The 20,778-nt window shown below is 38.4% G+C and overlaps 1 protein-coding gene across 1 annotated transcript in view; it reads left to right on the forward strand.

Annotated features, from left to right (window-relative positions):
• Positions 1-20,778, forward strand: part of CCDC171 (coiled-coil domain containing 171) — a 299,006-nt gene that overhangs the window by 218,817 nt on the left and 59,411 nt on the right. Inside the window, 1 exon segment of the mRNA XM_013063104.2 lies at positions 6,243-6,374. Within this exon segment, the coding sequence (XP_012918558.2) occupies positions 6,243-6,374 (132 nt within the window).

Genomic DNA, 20,778 nt, shown 5'->3' on the forward strand with positions numbered 1-20,778 from the left:
CTTTTTCCTGGGTGACAGCAGCCGGCAGTCCTTGGAGCTTTCTGGCTCAGCTCCAGAGTTGCAGGTTAAGTTAAAGAACCTGCCAGCAAGAGAAGGCTAGTTTTTCTTACTTCCTTCTTTTCCAATGATGAGTGCTTGTGTTTGCTGCAACGTCCATGGAGTGTCCGCTTCTGCTGAGTGCCAGGGTCTCCTTCCCGTGGGTGTGGGGCACAGCTGGAACTGCTGCATGTATCTTGGGACATCATAGCCTGGAAATCTTCCGTGTGAGATGATGACAGTGTATAAGGATGATTGCTGCACAGGTAACTTGTCTGTCAGTGTAACTGTGTGTGTGTTGTGTGTGTGTGTGTGTGTGTGTGTATGTGTGTGTGTGGCCATGGGAGAAAGAAAACACACAAGTGAAGGAGAATGCCCACAGGTCCAGGAAAAACTCCTGAGGAAAGGAAGGATGTTTGAATAATAGTCCCCATTACTTCTCACAAAACTACTTTTATGCAACTTACCAACACATTTGTGGTAAGATTGCCAGACAAGGGACCAAGGCAAGTTAAAAAAATATAGTGTTGTTGTTTAGGTAGGGAATGGAAAAATTACCAAAATCCTAAGCAATTTGCTCAACTGTTAACTGTTCATTATAAATATTAAGAGGCACTAGGAATTAGTGCTAAGAGCACTGGACTCAGCATCCTTGTTTTTAAGGATGTTTCTGTTTCACTGTTTCACAAGGTGGATGGCGGAATCAAGGGAGGTTAGTATGAAGAGTACTTTGAAAAGCAAAAAGTACTTTTTGAAAGTACCAATGGTACTATTAATGGAAGTACTACTCTCTGTCTATTTCATTATCAGATAGTTAAGGAAAAGGTAACCAGACAGATGAAGATGTCCACTCAGATGTAATTCCTTCGATCCTTGAATGTCATTTCCATTGTGTTGGCAAGCTTAAAGCCCTCCCCTCCTTCTCTCTCAGTAGGCACATAAAAGAATCCTGGAGCTGCTAATTTTATATATATATATATATATATATAGATATATATATATATATATATATATTTATCTATTATTTTTTTTAACTCATATTCTTTCTTTTTTCCTGCCTTGTAGAATTTTGGGAGTTTTGGAATGACATTCTTATTTGATCACATACTACCACGATATATAACCACTCTGTATGCACCATGGTTTTTTCTTGCTAACAGTGTCCTTACCAAAGTTAATTCTGGCTGATGCTCTTCGCTGTTTTTACAAAAGGCTCTCCAGTATGCCTATTCGACTTGTTTTAACCAAATTTTATGTTGATTAGGTATGAGAGGATGTGCCAGGAAACTTAGACCCAGTCATGTTGCATATCAGACTACATAAAACCTGAAAGTTTATCAGGAGATAGTACACTTATTTTTATGAAACACTTGAGAAAAATAAGCCAGAAGGTGTCTGTGGAATGCAACCCTGTGGTACTGATAGAAGGTTCACCTGCTAGAAATTGTTGAGATATTCTCTGGTGAGATGTGGTTATTTAAAAAACTTGACAGCTGGTGAAAAATACTGTCTTTTCCTTCTGTAACCTTTAAGGCAGAAGACGGCCAAACATTTTCTGCGCAAAGGGTCAGACAGTAAATATTTTAGGATTTGTGGGATCGTATGGTCTCTGTCTCAACTATTCAACTCTGTCATGGTAGCAGGAAGACAGCCAAAGACAATAGGTAAATGAATGGGTGTCATGTGTTCCAATAAAACTTTATTTACAATAACAGGCGGTGGGGTGAGGTTGGCTGGATTTGGTTCCTGGGCTGCTGCTTTTCTAGTGCAGAGGTTGAAAAATAGTGTATAGTCCTGCACGAGTGTAGGAAGACAAAGAGAGAAGGGAAAGCCGGAAGGAATCAGTGGAGGTGGAAGGAAGGGCAGAGAAGGGCGTGGGACAGAGGAAGGTAGGGAAGTGGAAACAAAGTAGAACATGAACACAGGGTGGTAAGAAAGGAGGTCACAGGAAACACTGTAGACCATGATCTCTTCTTGATGACACTGTCTGTGGTCAGAATGTTCATTTTGAAGCAATGGATGCCATACTAGATTGGAGTAAGTAAGATTTTAGCCAGCTCAAGGGTATGATGTGAAATACTAATTATCACTTACTTTCCCCAGATTTAAGATTCAGGCACTATGTGTATCTTTTTATGTAGTAAGCATACCTGAATTTTTCTATCTACAAAACCCTACTACTCCTTCTTTCCTTAGTGTCCTGGTGGTAAAAAACATAGCTAGTGCCACATTTTGTGTGTGTGTGTGTGTGTGTGTGTGTATTTTCATTTGGAACATTAGGTGTGAAGGGATTTATAGCTGTGTGTGTGATATGACATGCAAGTTTCATGTTTTGAGAGTTTGAACAGTTTTTCCAAAAATGACTAATGTAATCTCAGAGTTGATCTGTCCACCAGGAATAGCTTTTTTTGTGTTATGGTGGGAGTACAGAAAATTAGAAAACAGATTGGAGGCTTGTGAGTAAAGGCCAAGCAGAGGAATAGGAACACGGGTCTTCTGAATCACTTCAGTCTGGAACTCGAGTGTGAGGATAAAATTAAATAGATATTTCATACCGTGTTTTGACTTCTTAGAAAGTATCATTTATTTTTTCTCTCTCCACCTCTTGTTACTTTTGTGTCTTATGGCATATCTGTTAGAAATATGTGCTTTCTGAAGTATGTAATAGGGAAGGGAGAAAGCAAACTACTTTCCTAAACATCAAAATTTCAGAGTATAGTAATGGAGGTATGTTTTCTTTATTCTTTGTCCAAATATTATGAAAATTGAACAGCTATATAGAATGTTGTAAAAAAATGTATGCAATTTGGCAAATGAGATTTATATTGTGAAATTGTATGAAAAAATTCGTTAGGTTAAGTATGGACTGTTACCCATTTTGAAATAGAAAAACATTATTATATACATGTTATCATTCATAGCTATAAATACAGTGAAATGGGTATCAAATCATAATTGAAGGATGAATAATGATGTGCTATAACAGAATTAAAGACTGACTTTTGAAATCATAATTTGAGTTCGAAATTTGAAATTGGTCGTTTAATGTACAGACAGGTGACAATGGTGGTTTTCATCTTTCTTAGTGCACACACTAAAATCTGTATTTTCAAAGGTGAGCCTACTTCTCCTGTTAGGGAAAAAAGTGATTTTATTATTTTTAATATTGTTACTTCAGAATTCTTTTGACAGTAAGGAAGTTTATTTTAGATTCTTGCATTTGAAAGGAATCATTTTATATCCAATGGACAGTGTTTCCCGAGGAAATCTCACTTACCTCTGTTCTAATTTTGGTTACTTTGTTCTCAGGCTGGCTGCCTGTTCTGTTTTTCATAAACAAATTGAATGCAGTACGGGGTGAATCTTTTTTCTTACTGTTCTGGGTTGAATCTCTTTCCCGTTTATCCTGGTTCACCCTCTGAAATTCAGGCTTGCTTTCTTTCGCGCTCTTCTGAACACAGTCTCATCTTTCACCCTTCATGTTTTCCTGTTCCCTGTCACCTTCCCTTCCTGCTTCTTTGCTGCTGGTTGTAATTTTACTTGTCCTCTGTCACTGTTTTGTCTTCTCTCAATGTGCTGTTTTCACTCCCTGTACCCCTGACGATAAAAACATTCCTAACTGATCCTTTTTTTAAGGGTGAGAGAAAACTTCTAGAAATATTTGGAGAACATTTTGGATGCCTTCTCTCAAAGTTTCTGGCTTAATTTACTCTTAAATCAACTCTTAAAATGTAGTAGAAATATTTGTGATATTATGTGTGTTATGTAACACTCTCTCTTGATGGCACCGCCCCTAGTCTCAACACCTTTACAATTAAATGAAAGTATTAACACACGCATATTAAAATAAAGTTGTAATTATGATGCCCATTATTCGGTTTTAGCAAAATAACTGGATTTTGAGTTTTTCCCCTCTATTTAATATAAAGAACACTTTAATCTGGCAAATTAAATAATGTTGTAGTGAGAATGTTAATTTGATAAGAAGTCCCAGGTTTTAACCAAATGCCCCAGCTTCCTGTTGTTCAGTGAGTTTATTTAGAGACTATAAAATGTGGCTTACTGTTCCTGTATGTCAAGCTTCACAGTTTTGAAGTTTGGTGCCTGATAATCACCGGGTTCAAGGACCTCCAGAGCTGGAGCTGTGTTGTGGATTATGCCTCCATTGCTTATGGTGCTCCCCTCCCCCTTTGCCCATATTAGCAATCTGCTTTTGTACTTTGACTTCCAGGATTTCCCTAGTGAATTTTGTCACAGAAAAAAAAGAGAATCATCAATATCGCAGTTAAACTTGACTTTCAAAGCTAATAGTATCTCATTTTGGGGGCTCAAATTTAATAAATTTTCTTTTGATTCTGGGTGAGTTTTTTAAACATCAAACAATGAATTGGCCAGGGTGCAGTAAAATATTTAGATCTATTGACTATGGTTCAGAAGGGTAGAAGGCAAAAACACTAGTGGTTTGATGTTGATAAATTCTCAGTACCTTAATCCACATTAATGTTTTCTTTTATCTGAGTGTGCATTGGTGACCACAAAAAGCAGGAGAAGGTATCCATACGTATAAAATATAAAACCTAAAGCAAATGTATTTGTAAAATATGATTTATTTTGTTATGTTTAAGTAAGTTAAAAGCATTCTCATCCTGACTGAGGACTCTGGAGAATGTTTGTTAGAGATAAAGAAACGTTCTGAATTGGGGACTCCGGTGTGCATACAGTACTCACACCATTATAAAAATTGCATTACAGTGTATGTTTTATAGCATACATTTGACATTCACTTATTGACAGAGCTACTTCTGTTCAACTTGGGAGTATAAAGATTTTTATAAGCATAGATTAGCATGAACAATTAAAGATGGCATCAAATGTTTGTGTGTGTTTGCTGGTTTAAGGAAACTGTATGCAGTGTGATAGTTCATTCATAAAATTAGAAATAATTCAAACAGGTTTTGGAAGCTTCCCAAGTCGAATAGAAAAGCGAAGGAGAGGGTTTCCTATCTTATATTGTTGCCAAGTTACATTTGAAGTTGCTCAGGGAAAAGTGGGGATATAGACAAATATGTTTGAGCAATTAGTGCTATTTTTTATAGTTCTTCCATTCTTGACGGTTACTACTTCAGCAAAAACACTTTTGACCCTGTGGCTTTAAGCTGGTTGCATAATATTTATCCAATATATAGTAGCAAAGAGATACATTTTTAAAACAGTCAGGCATAAGGAAAGTTAGAAAATATACCTACATATGAAATCTACTATCGTTAAACTATATAGTTTAAAAACGAAAGCTCACCGATCTTAGGAAAACTAGGCTGTGAAAATCTTAAAGCTCTTACTAAGTTTGGAAATTAAAAATGAAAACAGATCTGTTTCTGAGCATTTTTTCTTTTTATCTACGTGTAGTATATGGGGGTGTAGTAGTTCTTTTTGTCCAGAAGGTGGCAGTGTAATATCAACTGCCTGTGATCCCTATACTGGGCTAGAGAATTGGTATTTCTCCCGTATCTGTGATATGTTTGTATTGTTACCTTTATGAATACTTAAAAAATATAGTACAAATACCACTGCTTTTATTCGTTATCTTATTTAGAAGTTGCGTGACTGAGTTGGTTTATATGCATTTTAATCGTTAAGACTCAAGTTTAGTCAGAAGGAAATGGGCAAATAAACCCTCTGCTTGGTATATTTTTAAGTCTCCTTCTGTGTTGAGTCTGTTTGTTTTTATTCCAGGGTACATATTATTGAAGTTTTCGTTTCCAAGACTAGCACCTAATAACTATCTTGTCTGATATATCAGTTAATACCAGTTAAATGAAACATGTTATTAAGAAAGTGACAGTAATTAGGAGATCGCTGTTTGTTTTTGATTTTTGTGGGTTTTTTTTTTCCCCTTCTTTCTTTTTTTCTTTTGAGGGTGGAACAGTGAAAAAATAATTCAAAACCTCTTGATCAGAAGAGCTCCAGTGACTCTTCTTCCCTCCCTCATTTCAAGCAGGAGGATGCTTTTTCTTCTTAACATTCTCCCCCAGCACTCTGAATTAGAGATTTATTTGCAACGAAAAATCAATTAGTCCTAAATTTATTCATGGATTTCAGGTCCAGCGATCAATGCAAGTCCACTCAGTGGGCTCAAGGGGACCCAGTTCATCCCAGTTAATGTGTCTGAAGGGGAATTACCATTGATGCTGTTTTTTTCCCTTTAGGTCAGAGATCAGATCTCGCTGTCACGGACTGCGGCAAGCAGGAATGACTTCACCCTGCAGCTACCCAGACTGCACCTGGAGACCTTTGCGATGGAGGGGCTCAAGGGCGGGCCAGAGGTGGTAGCGTGCCAGGTTAGAGTCTAAATAACATTGTTTGCTCCTGAGACGTGTGGAAAAATAAATTGCACTAACTGGAGAGAATGAAAGCCTCCAAGTATTGTGAATAACCCAAAGGAGATGCAAATAATTTCTCTTAATTTTTCTTCCACCGTGGAACACTATTTCTCAAATAATTGTTTTTTCTTTTTTTTTTTTTTCCCCTCTCACAGTCCTCGAAATAGCCTATTAAATAATCCAGAAAAGTTATTATTATTTTTTTTTACCAAGGAAAAATATGTGTTTTACAGCTAAGTACAGTATGTAAAGAACATGCTTTCCTGTCAGCAGAGGACAATAAGACACTAGGCTGTTATCTCTCTAAGCTCGTCTCAATTTGTAGCTCTTATTGTTTTTTAAAATAAATCACTTTCAGTAAAATTATCAGGAGAGATATTTGAAAATTTTCAATGTTAATTCCAGAGTAGAGCCAACATTTCTTATGTGGCAATGTAATGTAAGCAACTGTGGAACAAACTGTCCTTGGCATTGAGGAGCATTTATTTACCCTTAATTTTTAGTTTTAACAGACAGTGTGATATGTGCAAACTGGGTTATTTCATTTTATAAAACTCCCAAGTACCAAATTGTGAAACCCCAAGTAACTTTAAGATAAACTTAATAAAGAAAATCTTTTCAAAAATATACTCATTTTCAGATGCTACAGATTCTTTGTAATCGAGGCTCCTACTGGGTTATTGTGAGCATTTTTTTTTCCTTAGGGTTAAGACAGTTTTTTTAATTGGACAAAACAAAATTCGATATGTGCTTTATTCACCTTTTAATGCCTAATGCCTTTATTAGAGAAACCTATCAACATCATGTAAACTATAGGAAGCTTGATATTTCAAAGAGCTTGTTCTGATTCAATAGCAGTCCAGATTTTTCAGTGTATCTAAAAGAGAAATATCTCCTAAAACTCAGTTTCTGTTTCACATTTTTTGAGGTTTTAAAGTAAACTTCATCATTCTTTAGTTTTATGACCCCGTGAAATTTTAATTTTGTACAAAATTAATGTCAGTGCAAGTGGGCTATGTTAATTTTTTTCTACTTGCTCCATACCCTAATTTAATTTGTTATTAGTACCCAAATTAATGCTTTACAAAGAAAGAATACTCATTTCTCTCATTAGATTATCCACTAATGTATTTAAAATAAATATGTGATGTAAAACTCAGCATAAAATATTTTTATTTTCAGTTACAGGCTAGAATACTGTACTGTTATTTAGCACAAGATTAAGATGTACATTTTAAATTTGATTACCATTCTTTATGAATTCATTGTAACCACAAATACAATGCAATCTGAGATTTTTCTAGTGACTGTAAAATAATCCTTTACTTGGTTATCTTGATTCAGAATCTCAGAGGGGCTTAGTACTCGTCATAATTCACAAATAAAGACTTCCCCAAACCATGGATTTGGGTGATTTGGAAAGAGACTGATCCTCAGAATACCATATTTTGGCGGCAAAGCACAAGCTCTCTTTGGTCCTGATGTCAGTGAATAGCAAGAAGGAAATGGAGAGACGCCTATTTCAAACTGCTGTCTTTCCAAGTTCTAATAAAAATACTTCTGTGCATCTCTAATACCTAAACACTTGGGCACATTTTGCACTGACATGTTGTGATGTACACTGCAGGTTAGTTGTCCATATTGTACTTTAGTATTGCATGCAGAGAAGAACACATGATTTGGATCATAATATTTTTTTTTACACAGACACACAAACGCAGACAGACACACAGACGCACGCACAGAATTGGTGATAGGCTTTGGAGTACTCAGAGAAGAAAGGCTCTGTAGTGTCAATGACCTTAATTTTAATAAGAACAGCTGCCATTTCAGTGAGCATTTACTATGGAGGTTGTATCATGCTTAGTTCTTTATATACGTCATGTTTAACTTTCACAATGGACCTGTCCGAAATGGTGTTATATGTCACATGACAGATGGCATCGTTTCTATTTTATAACTGAAAAACAGCAACTACAACAGGGACCGCTCCTCAGATCAACAGCAAGTAAGTGCCAGGGCCCAGAGCTGAATTCAAGCAGAGCTGTGTTTGACTGCACAGCCTGAACCGGGAAAATCTGATACTAGAAGACAATCTAGACACGGTGTTAAATGGTAGCATACAGCCTTTGAGATGTATAGTGGGATTTTCCTTCCATCTGCAAAATGCACATTATGTCTCTGTGTAAGATGCCAGTCATGGTTTATGCTGTGTTGTGGACAAATTCACAGGTAAAAAATTTTGTTTCCATGTGACAGGCTAATGTTAGGGCACACTACTTTCCCCCTTTTTGCAATCTATAAATATGTATAGTTATGCTCAGTGGGACTCCGTATTTAGGAATTCAGTATTTGTTTCACTTTATAGTCTGTGCGCCTAAGTGGACTGTTTAGAGAGCACATGTCCTTTGATTATGTTGAGGAGAGGGTCGCTGTGTGGGACATGGCAGGGGATGACCATTTGGCCAACCCAGGCCACCATCATCTGGAGCCATGGGAGCTGCCACTGTCCGTCTTTCCCAGCATGGGAAGCTTGGTTACAGGTCTACCGCTGGATGGAGGAAAAACCATGAGCATGCGTGAAGGGGCGAAGAGAATCACCCTTTCTCTCCAGACCTGGAAGCCCAGGTGACTGGTGCACTCCTACAGCAGAAAACCCAGTTCAGAAAAATGTAGTCTCTGAGCTCTGCTAGTTTTTTAGCTTCAGTTCTCTCGGAAAAGCATAGTCTTACCAATTTCTTGGGCTTGGAGGAGGACTGAACTAGGCAATGCATGTAAATAGAGAACATAGTGCCTAGCAGGAAGAGAGGGGCTGTTAGGACTGCACGCGTAATGGGGCCCTTGTCAAGATGAAGTTCGCAACAGAAGCTTGTTTTCATTACTTTTAAGGGTGTGTGTGTGTGTGTGTGTGTGTGTGTGTGTGTATTTTGAGGAATGGTTATTTAGGATGTTTTTCTCTGTATCTTTCCATTTGGTTCTTTTACTCTTCCTTGTTTACTGTTTCTTCCAAAGCTTTAAATAATTTTGATGAAGAGCCACATTAGTTCCCTATTTACTTCTTCATGTTACTTGATGTTCCCGTGAGGCCACGTCTCCAATGAAACCCTTTGTCTAAGCTCCTTTGGCTGGTCTGGAACTATTATTACCTGTTCTTGTATCTCCCAAATATCGCTTATTAGTCTACTAGGAAAAAATTAAAACACCTAGATTAGACAAGTTAGCTTTAGCTGAAAAGTCCAGTACAACGTGAACGCAGAGAACTTTTTTGCAAAAAATATTCATCCCACATTTTATAAAGGTAGTACCTGTTACTTGTTATCTTATACTTCGAGTTGTTTTTCCCCCAATGAGAAGGCTATGCGATGCATTTAATATCCGGCAGTTATTAGCAGGTATGTGATAAATGTTTGCGTCTCTACCCCCATTCAATAACACACAACAAAGAGCAGTATCAAGAGTTAACATGTGCTGAGTACTTTTGCTGTACCAGTTACTTCGCTAAGCGCTTTACATTTACTATCTCCCCTCGTCCCCACAACAGCCACATGAATAAGTGCTCTGATTTTATCTGTTTTATAAAGGAAGGAGCTAAAGTTTATTGAGATTCAGTAAATTGCTAAAGATTACCTATCCAGTGAATAGGGTCCATTCAAGCCTTTAATCTTGCCTTTCTGTCTTTTGTAAACCATGGTTTGTGTGCGTGTGTGTGCGTGTGTGCACGCTTTAAAATGGTCAAGAGGGGCAAAGGTAGGGGATGTCTGTAGAATACAGTTTCTTTGGTGAGGACATAGTGGAGAGAACAGAAATCCAGAAGAAGCCTAACTGGGCAAGTTACTTACATTGGGTACTTCAGCCTCTTCATCTGTGACACGGAGATCACGGAAGTCTGCAAATCATCGTGTCACTGGGATGATTCAATGAGTCAACACATCTAAAGTTCTCCGAGGGACAGGACGTTGTAAACACTCGGTGTCTGTTAGCTGTCCATGGACAGGAACTCCTCGCTGTTTTGTTCACTGTGGCATGATTTCTTTTTTGGATAAAAAATAAGTGGAACGGTTGTATCTAAGGTTATGCCCCTTCTCAAAGGCTTTGATACACATTCCCCACTTTTCCCCCAGGAAAAGACTTCCAGGTTACCCGAAGTGACTGACTTCTCTTAGTCCTTTTAGTTTCCTCCTTAAAGTATGGGTCTTTATTTTTTCCATTACTAAGGGAAGTGTTACCTTCTTACAGTTTAGATCTTCCCTTTCAGATGGCCATTCTTAGTCGGTTCTTAATTTACAGAGTTCAGCCCAAGAGTCTCCATGGGGAGGTAGAGGGGGCATATTGTGTGACTGCTGTTTGTTTCGCAGATACTGTTTTTCATTTATTTCTGGGTGCATAATGCTGCTTTGAATGTTGGAGGTTATTAGAAATCTGACCTTTTTTGGTAAGTGGGATCATTTTAGTAATAAGGTATCAAAAAGGTTTGGACGTTTATCTAAAGTTGTTGTATCTACGAGAGTTTGTGCGACTCTCTTTAAATTCAAATCAAAACATCTTTTAAGTTAAAAAACATAAAATGATTTTAAACTTTAGGTTGTGGGATCAAATAGAATGTTGAAATGCTACCTTCTTCAAAGGTTAGAAGGTACTGTCCAGAGAAGAGAAGAGCTGTTTGTTAGGGAAAGACAATTAACTGGAAAAATCATATAGTTCATCTGAGAATAAATGCATTATGATGAAAAGTGCCACCTTCCTTCTCACCTGTCTGCTTGAGGGCTGTAGTCCATAGTTCCACAGAATATAAATTGTGCCAACGAAACCTTTGAATAACCTAGGTTTGAGGCCTAACTTGCAGATGAATGTAAAAATTAGTGTCTGCTTTTTCTGTTGATACCAGGGAGAGTAAATGGCATTTTCTGAGGTAGTTCTGAGGTAGAATATTGTCTGAGGTGAGTTGTCAGAATAACATTTTTGTTATTTGCTACGGAAAAGTTTAGAATTCTAGTGGTGCCAGGGTGGCTCAGTCAGTTAAGCATCCGACTCTTGATTTCAGCTGACGTCATGATGTCAGGGTTGTGAGATCAAGCCTTGCATCAGGTTCTGCCTTGGGCTTAGAGCCTGCTTAAGACTTTTCCTCTTCCTCTCTCTCAAAAAAAAAAAAAAATTAGAATTTTACTCTGAAGTTTGAATAATGTGCCAGTAGACATTAAATTTCTTCAAAATCTCCTGGTAGAACTGTAAGCAATGCTAAGTGAGAAAAAATAGAATGTTAAGATGTTCATGTGTACAGAGGACTCATTTTTTAAGGTTGTGTTACAAATTGGGATAACAATTATTAAATAATTAAGTAATTGGATTTAAATATTGGTTGTAGTCATTGTGAATTAAGCCTCGAGGTCCTTGATCTGTATCTTCTAAGATTTTCATTCTTGATGACCAGGAAAATGTAGTAGTATGTCCATCATTATTAGAGCAGTTTGCTATCATCACTTGTCTTCTGACGCCCCCCCCCTTCCTCCTTGCTTCCCTTCTTCTGCATCTTTGATCTGCACTTAGCTTTGGGGGCTGTAAGGGTGGTAGTTGTGTGGGGGAGGGGAATGCATCAATCAGAATTCTAGGGCAGATTCGATGTATGCTTTGTTTGTTTTTTTGGTCCATATATTTTACCAGGTGATATACACTACCATTCTTTTCTTTGTCTTTATACTTTGTTTTTAAAGATGTATTCTAAAAATAGGTATTTTTTTAAAAGATTTTATTTATCTGACAGAGAGAAATCACAAGTAGATGGAGAGGCAGGCAGAGAGAGAGGGAAGCAGGCTCCCTGCTGAGCAGAGAACCCGATGCGGGACTTGATCCCAGGACCCTGAGATCATGACCTGAGCCGAAGGCAGCGGCTTAACCCACTGAGCCACCCAGGCGCCCCGGTATTTTTTTTTAAACTGTTATTGTTAAAACACAGTCTTGGGCACTAATAGCTAAGATTTCTAAAATAAATGTCTATAAAAGGAGTTATAGGGGTGCCTGGGTAGCTTAGATGGTTAAGCATCCAACTTGATTTCCACTCAGGTCATGATCTCGGGGTTGTGGGATCGAGCTCCATATCAGGCTTTGGCCTCAGTGGGGAGTCTGCTTGAGAACTAGCTCTCCCCCTCTCCTCTGCTCCCCTTCCCACTCTCCCCCCAAAAGCTAGGAGTTATAGAAACTTCTTTTTAAAATATTTAGCAGATGAGACATTTTACATCTTCCATCATGGATTTTTTTTTTTTTTTTTTTTTTTGGGGGGTTGGTGGTAGTCTGAAACCACGGAAATTTTTTGGTCATTTTTGGGACTTTTATCATTGCCTTTGCCTTTTGAAAATGATGGGATGACAGATGAGGACAAGGAAATGCATAAAGCTTCTGCTACAGAGAATCTCATACTGAGGAATCTTGTAACTCCTTACTCCTTAAACTCAGCTGAAAATATTCATGAATTAGTCCTTCTGGGCCTGATCTGGTATCAGTGATCTGAACTGATGCTAAGTAAAATCTGATTCTTTACAAACTCAGCAGGATTCATGAAGTCTTTTTTTCCAGTTTTGTTTTTTAATCATTTCTTCCCTTGTTTATTCTAAGGAAGAATAATTAGGAAGAGATAAAATCATAGGGGGAGTCAGTATGCCAGAAGTCAGAAGAGGCAGCTTTATTGGAAAGTAATAGAGCTGGCCATTGGACAGATGGAGCCCTTCCCCCATAGATACAAATTGCACAGGTAGCTGGAATTGTCATTATTTTATCCGATGTGTTTTTTTGCAAGGAATGCACTGTTGTCCTTTCTTGTGAAGGACGAATAGGCTGGAAGTGCTCCTGGCATTCCAGGCTAGAATCACTATTTTTTCTGTGAGCTCTCGGCCCTCAGCTCTTCGGGTGCGTCAGCTTCTCTCCTGTGACACAGAGGTGATGACACCGGCCCCGCTGCATCCTGGGGCAGTCCAGAAGGTCACAGGACGTCCTTGAAAGAAGTGTGAAGATTAAACCGCACTAATAGATATTTACAAAACTGTTTTCCTTTGAATATTTGGCCTAAATGTTCCTTGATCAGGTGTGCGCTCGCTTAGGTTTCAACTTCTGGTGGAGATTTTTGTCCTTCTAAAAAACAAGCAAGGCAATCAGATCATAGGGAAGCTGGCAACCATGAGCCCGCAGTCTCTGTCCGTCCTTGAGTTTGCTGGAAACAGCATGTTGATCAGAATGGGAATTACTTAACGGGAAAGTAATGGGAATTACTTTCTCTCTTTGGAAGAGAGAAAAAAATTCTGTTTGCGTGGAAAGAGGCGAGCAGCTTCCTGTTGGAGAAAGCCTATGCGGAGAGTCAGGACGCGGGGATTGAAGCCCGGACTGTACGTTCCGCGTGGAGCCCCCACTTCCTGCGCAGACGCTCTTCGCTCGGAGGGTGGTGGGGAGCGCAGATGGCATGAACGCGCATGCGCGGGGCTTTTTCCGCTGTAAAATGCTGTCAGTATCGCGTGTGTCGGACTGAACTGCAGAGGGGCCTGGGGGCAGGACGAGGGACTTAGGTACATCCAGGAATGTTTTAGCGTTTCAGCTCTTGGAGGTTTTTGTCCGAAGATTTGTTCAATGCAACGTTCACTCTAGTAACCGAGCACAGTGTTCACAATTTTAGTGTTCCCTCGCATTTCAGTAGAAAGCCATGGTGAGCACTTTGAATGTACTCCTATTCGAATAATTATTATACAAAGTAATTAAGGAATTACTAGTGTTTTCATATTTTTTTGAACTCTGTGGCGTTTATTAACACCATTTTTTTTTTTTAAAGAGGGGCTTCGAATCCCATCTCTGAAATGGTGACAGTAGAAAATACTGTGAAATGTTTCAGACACATTAGTCAAAAACAAACAGAACCACCAAACATGAAAGTACAGAGGTTTTTTTTTTTTTTTTTTTTTTTTTTTTTTTTTTTTTGGCTACAAACGTTGAGCTAACAACATTAGCTCAAGGCAGAAAAGCTGCAAAGTGATATGAACATAATTTCTTTGTCATTAATGTTAAGAGGCAAAGACTGAATCCCAAACCTGACCCTTCCTCTATCTTTCTTTTTTCATTTTTGCAGCCTATTTAAGTATAACCTCACTAGATAATGCCTCTTACTACTTATTATTGAGAGACCGAAGCCTGTGAGCACTTGAACTTTCAAGTACTGCCACAGAACTGCTCTTCATTTTAGCTACTTGGACAAAAAACAGTGTTTGATGGACTGACTAGGTGAAGACCTGGAAAAGGAAGGGTTATCTACAAATTGAGTGAGTTTATTATGGCTTAGTGATTTGCTGATTGATTTCATTTGCTGTCAGTCGAGGCTCTCTTAATGTCAGTTTTCTTTGCATAATGCCTCGAAATAAAGACTGATGAAGTTCTTCAGATTGATGCCGCTTATATAAACTGACCCTGATTTGCCCTATTTTACATGACAATTTAAATGACGGCACTTAGAGGAAAATACAGCAATGAATATGCAACTTAAGGATTAAGGGAAATGCAGTGAATCATTCAGTCTAAAAACTAGGTACAAAAGTAATTTCTGGTAATAATTCCACAGATGCCTTAAGTTTTATTAAACAGACTGTTATTACTTTGAAGTGTGTGTATGTGTGTGTGAGAGAGAGAGAGAGAAAAGAAATGGGGGAGGGTGTTGAATTGAAAAAGAACTGAAAGTGATCCTAAATCTTTTCAAATTACGGTAAATCTTCCTCTCCCCCCACTTATTTAAACTTGGAGTTAATCAGAATCACCAGTGTAAAAAATGTTTTATTTGAGGTTGCATAAATGCTGTAATTTAAGTAACCAATGAAATGTAGGGTGAGTAATTTTGAAGCTTTTAAATGCTTTTTGTCGGTTTCAGAACCTTCTAGTAATAGCAGATGTAGCTTCCATCCTCCCCCCATTCCCCCAAATGGCCACAAGTCTCAACATACAGGCTAAAAAGAGGCCTAACTTTCAGGCGGCAGACTAACTTAAGAAGTAACCCAATGAGGAAAACATGAAATGCTGACATTTTCACTCCTTTTCTGAGTGAGGGCTCTTTAACTCACACTTTCCCCTTTTCTCTGGGGAGTAGATGATACCACTTCACTGTACAGGGCACTGTTTTATTTAGAGTATGGTTTATAGTTCATATTAGCTAATGTGAACCTGACTTGGTGTAACTTCATGAAGATCGGAAGGAGGACACAGTGGCGCCTGAGTAGCCCCGTCGGATGAGCATCTGACTCTCCATCTCAGCTCAGGTCTTGATCTCAGGGTTGTGAGTTCAAGTCCCACATTGGGCTCCATGCTGGGTGTGGAGCCCTACTTTTGAAAAAAAAAAAAAAAAAGAAAAGGAGGACCTAGAAAACAAGTCTATGAAGGGGGGTTCTGCTTGTGGGTGGGGGGCTTCGCAAACTGACACTGAGGCCTAAATGGAATCTGTGACATATTTAAAAGAGGCACATGTTCTATATTTGCGAATGAGGCTTAAGATGGCCATCGGGCCTTCGATCTTTGGTCGACTGTTAGCTGATGGAACGGTTTGCCCACAAAATTTAAAGTCTAAAAGAAGAAACTCTATGTTTTCAATCTTTCTAAAATTTAGAAGGAAATTATGATGAAATGAAAACATGTATATGTGTAACTTTGTACATGTATTAAGTTATAGGACAAAATAGGAAAAAATAATCTTTATGAGGTATTTATTAGCACACTGTCTTATGCAAAGCTGCCAAAAGATAGCAGGCATTAATATTGCTATTATTATCATTATTAGTTTTTTTAGAGAGAAAAAACATGTACGCTCATGAGCAGGGAGCGGTGGTGGGGGGGCAGTGGAGAGGGGTAGAGGAAGAGGGAGAGAGAGAATCTGAAGCAGTCTCCATTCCCAATACGGAGCCCAACATGAGTCTCTATCTCACTACTCTGAGATGAAATCAAGAGTCAGACGCTTAACTGACTGAGCCACCCAGGCACCCCAGTCATGATTATTATTATCAAGACACTATGTGTGAGTTGAGAGATGTTACAATTCTTCATCAAGTGAAAAGGAATTCTTTGAAAGTTTTGCGTTTCTCATGTTCTTCATGTTCTTACCAAGTTTATAATTACTGCAAATTAAGAGGTTAGGTGATTTCTTGTTAGCATTAAGCTGCAGATAAAACAATGACTGATAAAAGGTAAATTCAGGGTCCATTACAGATATATTTTCCTTATTATGTCTTCGTGGTCAGCAGATCTTGAATGTTAACATCCATGACTAAGAGACAAATGATCACAGGTAAAACCTTAGTGAAAGAATTTGTTAATACAGAAGTTACCAGTTTATTAATATGAACATGAATGTCCACTTGGATTGCACTTAAAACACTTACTGTACAAGATAGTCATGTCCATCACATTTCTCTGATTATAGATTCATAGCAATCTGAATAATTACTTAAACATAAATCTTAAATCTTTAGATTTGCTAAGTGACAGTTTAAAAAAGAAATTTATATATAAACTAACAATACAAGCTAGAAATCTTTTGAAAAATCGCTCTCTGGCACATCAAATTTTATACAACATGTGTATATATAGATCACTTTTGTTATCAAAAAAACATGGCACATGCAATAATATTCATTATAAGTATTTCATTATACTGAACACACCCAAGTTTCTTAAATTTTTTTTATTTATTTAAATTCAGTTAATCAGCATATAGTGTATTATTATTTTTAAAAAAGATTTACTTATTTATTTTAGAGAGAGAGGGAGCATGCCCCCCTTCCCCTGCTCTCGCTCTCAAAAAGTTTTTGATTTGATCTTGACATCCTGCCCTTATTTTTTTGCATGGTTGTAATAATTGGCAGGTTAGCTGGAAACTACGTGTGTGTGTATGTGCATGCCTGTGTTGATTTCTGGCTCCGTTGTAACTAGCAGAATATTGTGTCCGAATTTTACAATAAATTTAACAATAAATCGTTAAATAATTTATTAGAAGCATTGTGCTTGTCATATCTATGTACTCCAGTGAAATCATGACCGTATGAAAGTAAGTAGGGATAGCAACAATCCCAGATGATACATTTGTTGTTTTTTTTTAATAACATGCAAGTAGTTTGTCATCCTTCAGGCCCACAACTCCAGTCTGAAACTCTGAGTTCCACCACTAAAGCCTGGAGACTGGAAGGTAAAAGCCCTGACCTAACCTAGTCTTGTGGGGACTCATGAGAAGAACTGACACGAGGCCCTGGACAGTCTCGGTTTCTCCCCCTTGGTGGGATTACTCCAGTGTTTTGCTGTAGAATGGAGTTGATTAGCAGGCGCTGGCCTAGATCCTGAGTTCGGGGCTCCTTCACATGTGGTCTATGCCCCATATTTCCCAAATCCCCAAACTCCCGAGCTCCAAAATACATCTGGTTCCAAGTTTTCAAATAAGGAATTATGGGAACCATACCCAACATTGTGAAACAGATTCCACTCAAAATAATGTGTATTATCGCTACAATGTAAGCTTTTTGTTTTTCTTATAATGAAGCACATTCAGTCTGTGGGAATGGTTTTGGGATTTTTGTTTTGTTCTTTGAGAATAGTTGACACAACAATGTTACATTAGTTTCAGGTGCAGGATTTAGTGTTTTTGACAAGTTTACGCATTAAGCTGTGCTCACCACAGAGTAGCTACCATCCCCTCAATCTGGAGTGGTGTTCTTGGGTGAAATTTAAATTTAATTTAACTATTCTCTCTTGTTGTTTACTTGAGGTCATACAGGAATGGCAAAGTAGTAGTTTGTGCCACCTGGAAAACTCAAAGGGACTTCAGTTCTTGTATGCAAATCAGATATGACTCTAATAGACTCTATCTTGCTCATGTCTAATATCTGTTTGCAAAACTATACATGCATCTCTGTTCCATGGGATTAGGAATCCCCTGGGACCTTCTCTTTGGGGCCCCTCCCACTTTATTCCTGAAAGCATAAGGGATGAAATTCCTCGTCACATGACCTACTTATTCCTTTCACACCTCTGACCATCTGTCCCCTACTGGATAAGGTAATGTAGAATCTTCAAGGGTCTGGAGGGGTCGGCTGTCCTCGTATCCAGGCAGTTGCTCTAGGTGAAGAGGGCAATGTCTGGGAGTCCGAGGACCTGATTGTTTATAGCTCCAGTTTCTGGTAATCTACAGGAGGCTTAGGAACCAGAATGCTGTTTGGTTCAGTTTTCCACTTACACTAGAGGAGAAATAGAAATGTCATTTGAGCGTATTTAGAGATCAGTGTAAACCAAGAAATTTGTTTGAGAAAAATAAAATGGCCAGCTTCTTGGTCATATACATTGGATATGGCTAATACCATTCAACCATGTACTGAGCACCTGTCAAGTTCAAGGCATTGTGCTGTGTTCTGGGATGCCAAGGGGACTTAAAAATCTTTTGGGGGAATGTAGAATTTAAGAGTGACATGAGATGGAAACATGATTGCTGTAGGAGAGGCTTAAATAAAGTACCATAACCTGGCCTTCAGAGATGCGTGAAATTTATTCTTCCAAATTAGGAGAGGATTAAGGGAGGTTTCATAGAGAAGATGGCATTTGGGGGGTGGGGCCTTGAAGGTTATGTAGCTAAAAATATCTTTTCCTATAAAATGCTTTTGTTAGGGGGCACCTGGGTGGCTCAGATGGTTAAGCATCTGCCTTCAGCTCAGGTCATGATGTCCAGGTCCTGGGATCGAGTCCTGTGTCGGCCGTCCTGCTCAGCAGGGAGTCTGCTTCTTCCTTTCCCTTCCCTCTACTCCTTCCCCTGCTTATGTTCTCTCTGTCTCTCAAATGAATAAACTATATATATATATATATATATATATATATATATATATATGCATTTTAATGCTTTTGTTGGGAAATACAGTAGGGAAAACCTGGAGTGTGAATCCCAGCCACTAGATAGTGTGGCAGGAGTGAAATCTGTGGGACGGGCCTCATCTTGATCTCATGACTGGTAGTTATATTTTTGAAAGATTTATTTATTTGCATTAGAGAGAGAGAGAGAGAAGCAAGCAAGTGGGGTGTGGGGTGAGAAAGTCAGAGAGAGAGAGAGAGGGAGAGAATCCCCAACCAGACTCCCCACTGAGCATGAAGCCCAACTCAGGGCTCCATCCTAGGGCCCCGGGATCATGACCTGAGCCAAAATCAGGAGTGGGATGCTTAACCAGCCACGCCACGCAGGTGCCCCTCATGATCGGTAATGTTCTTTTCAGCTACTGAAGTTCTGCAATACTGTGAATAAGTTATGGTCTCTGTAGGATTTCATGGAAATCTTATTATTTGTTCCTTTGTAATGTACAGAAAGTGAATTCATGTCTTTAGTCGAATACCAGAAAGTGCCTTAGAACCAATTTGTCCTTAAAGCAATGTAACGATAATTTCTTTCTGGAGATAGAGTTTAACATACTTCACTGAATTTTGGTATCGAGTAGAGATTGTAGGGATTATTGAAGTATTTGATAAACTCGACTGAAGCATGTAGATTTTCAAACCATATCTGATATATCAGAATCAGAATGGAATCGTGGTAATAAAAGAATTAGCTCTAAATAAAGGCCTAAGGTATTTTCTTTCTTTTTCTCTTGACTAATTTGCCTTTCTTTGGGTATATTGAATTTTTTTTCGTATTGAATTTAATTAAACCACAAACAAGTGCATCAAATTCTTATAATTCCAGTGAAATGACTTTTTAGCATCTCTGTGCAAATTAACGTAAAGATACCAACTATAGGTGTCCTTTGCCGAGATTCATAATTAAGGCTGACAGTCTTATGTGAGAAGAGGAAAGATGAGGCATTCACTGTTGTGTGCCTATGTGTATGCATTTTCTCTGTATGTGGAAGGGTAGCTTAGATCAATTGCACTCTCTGGAAGTTGTTTGTTTTGAGATAATGGACTGAGCAGTTTTCTTTGGTCGTGATCAACTAGCTCTCAGCCCTGTGAGCCACTTATTTCTGTAACTTTTCTCCTTGTATTAACACCACTCCTTTAAGGAAATTGACATACTGAATCCCCAAAAGAGTACAACAAGGCTGTGTTTTTGCTATACTACCATATTTGATGAAAGCGGCTGGATCTTTGCAGGTTGCTTGTGAAACAGACAAATGGGAAGTGCTGGTTATCACTGCTCCGTCTCCCAAAAGTGTAAATCAGAACGAGATTATTGAAATACAAAGTGCCCTTTGTTAAGCCCCAAATATCTTTTGAAGAAGATAAGTAGGCACTCTCAGTATGGTCCCCATTATTACTGAAATTGAGAGTCTCACACACTCTACAACGAAAAACCATGCCGATATTACATGTTGTTAATTGAATCAAGCTG

This window comes from Mustela putorius, unplaced genomic scaffold, assembly GCF_011764305.1.
Source record: "Mustela putorius furo isolate JIRA1106 unplaced genomic scaffold, ASM1176430v1.1 tig00000421_pilon_pilon_pilon, whole genome shotgun sequence".
Classification (NCBI taxonomy): domain Eukaryota; kingdom Metazoa; phylum Chordata; class Mammalia; order Carnivora; family Mustelidae; genus Mustela; species Mustela putorius.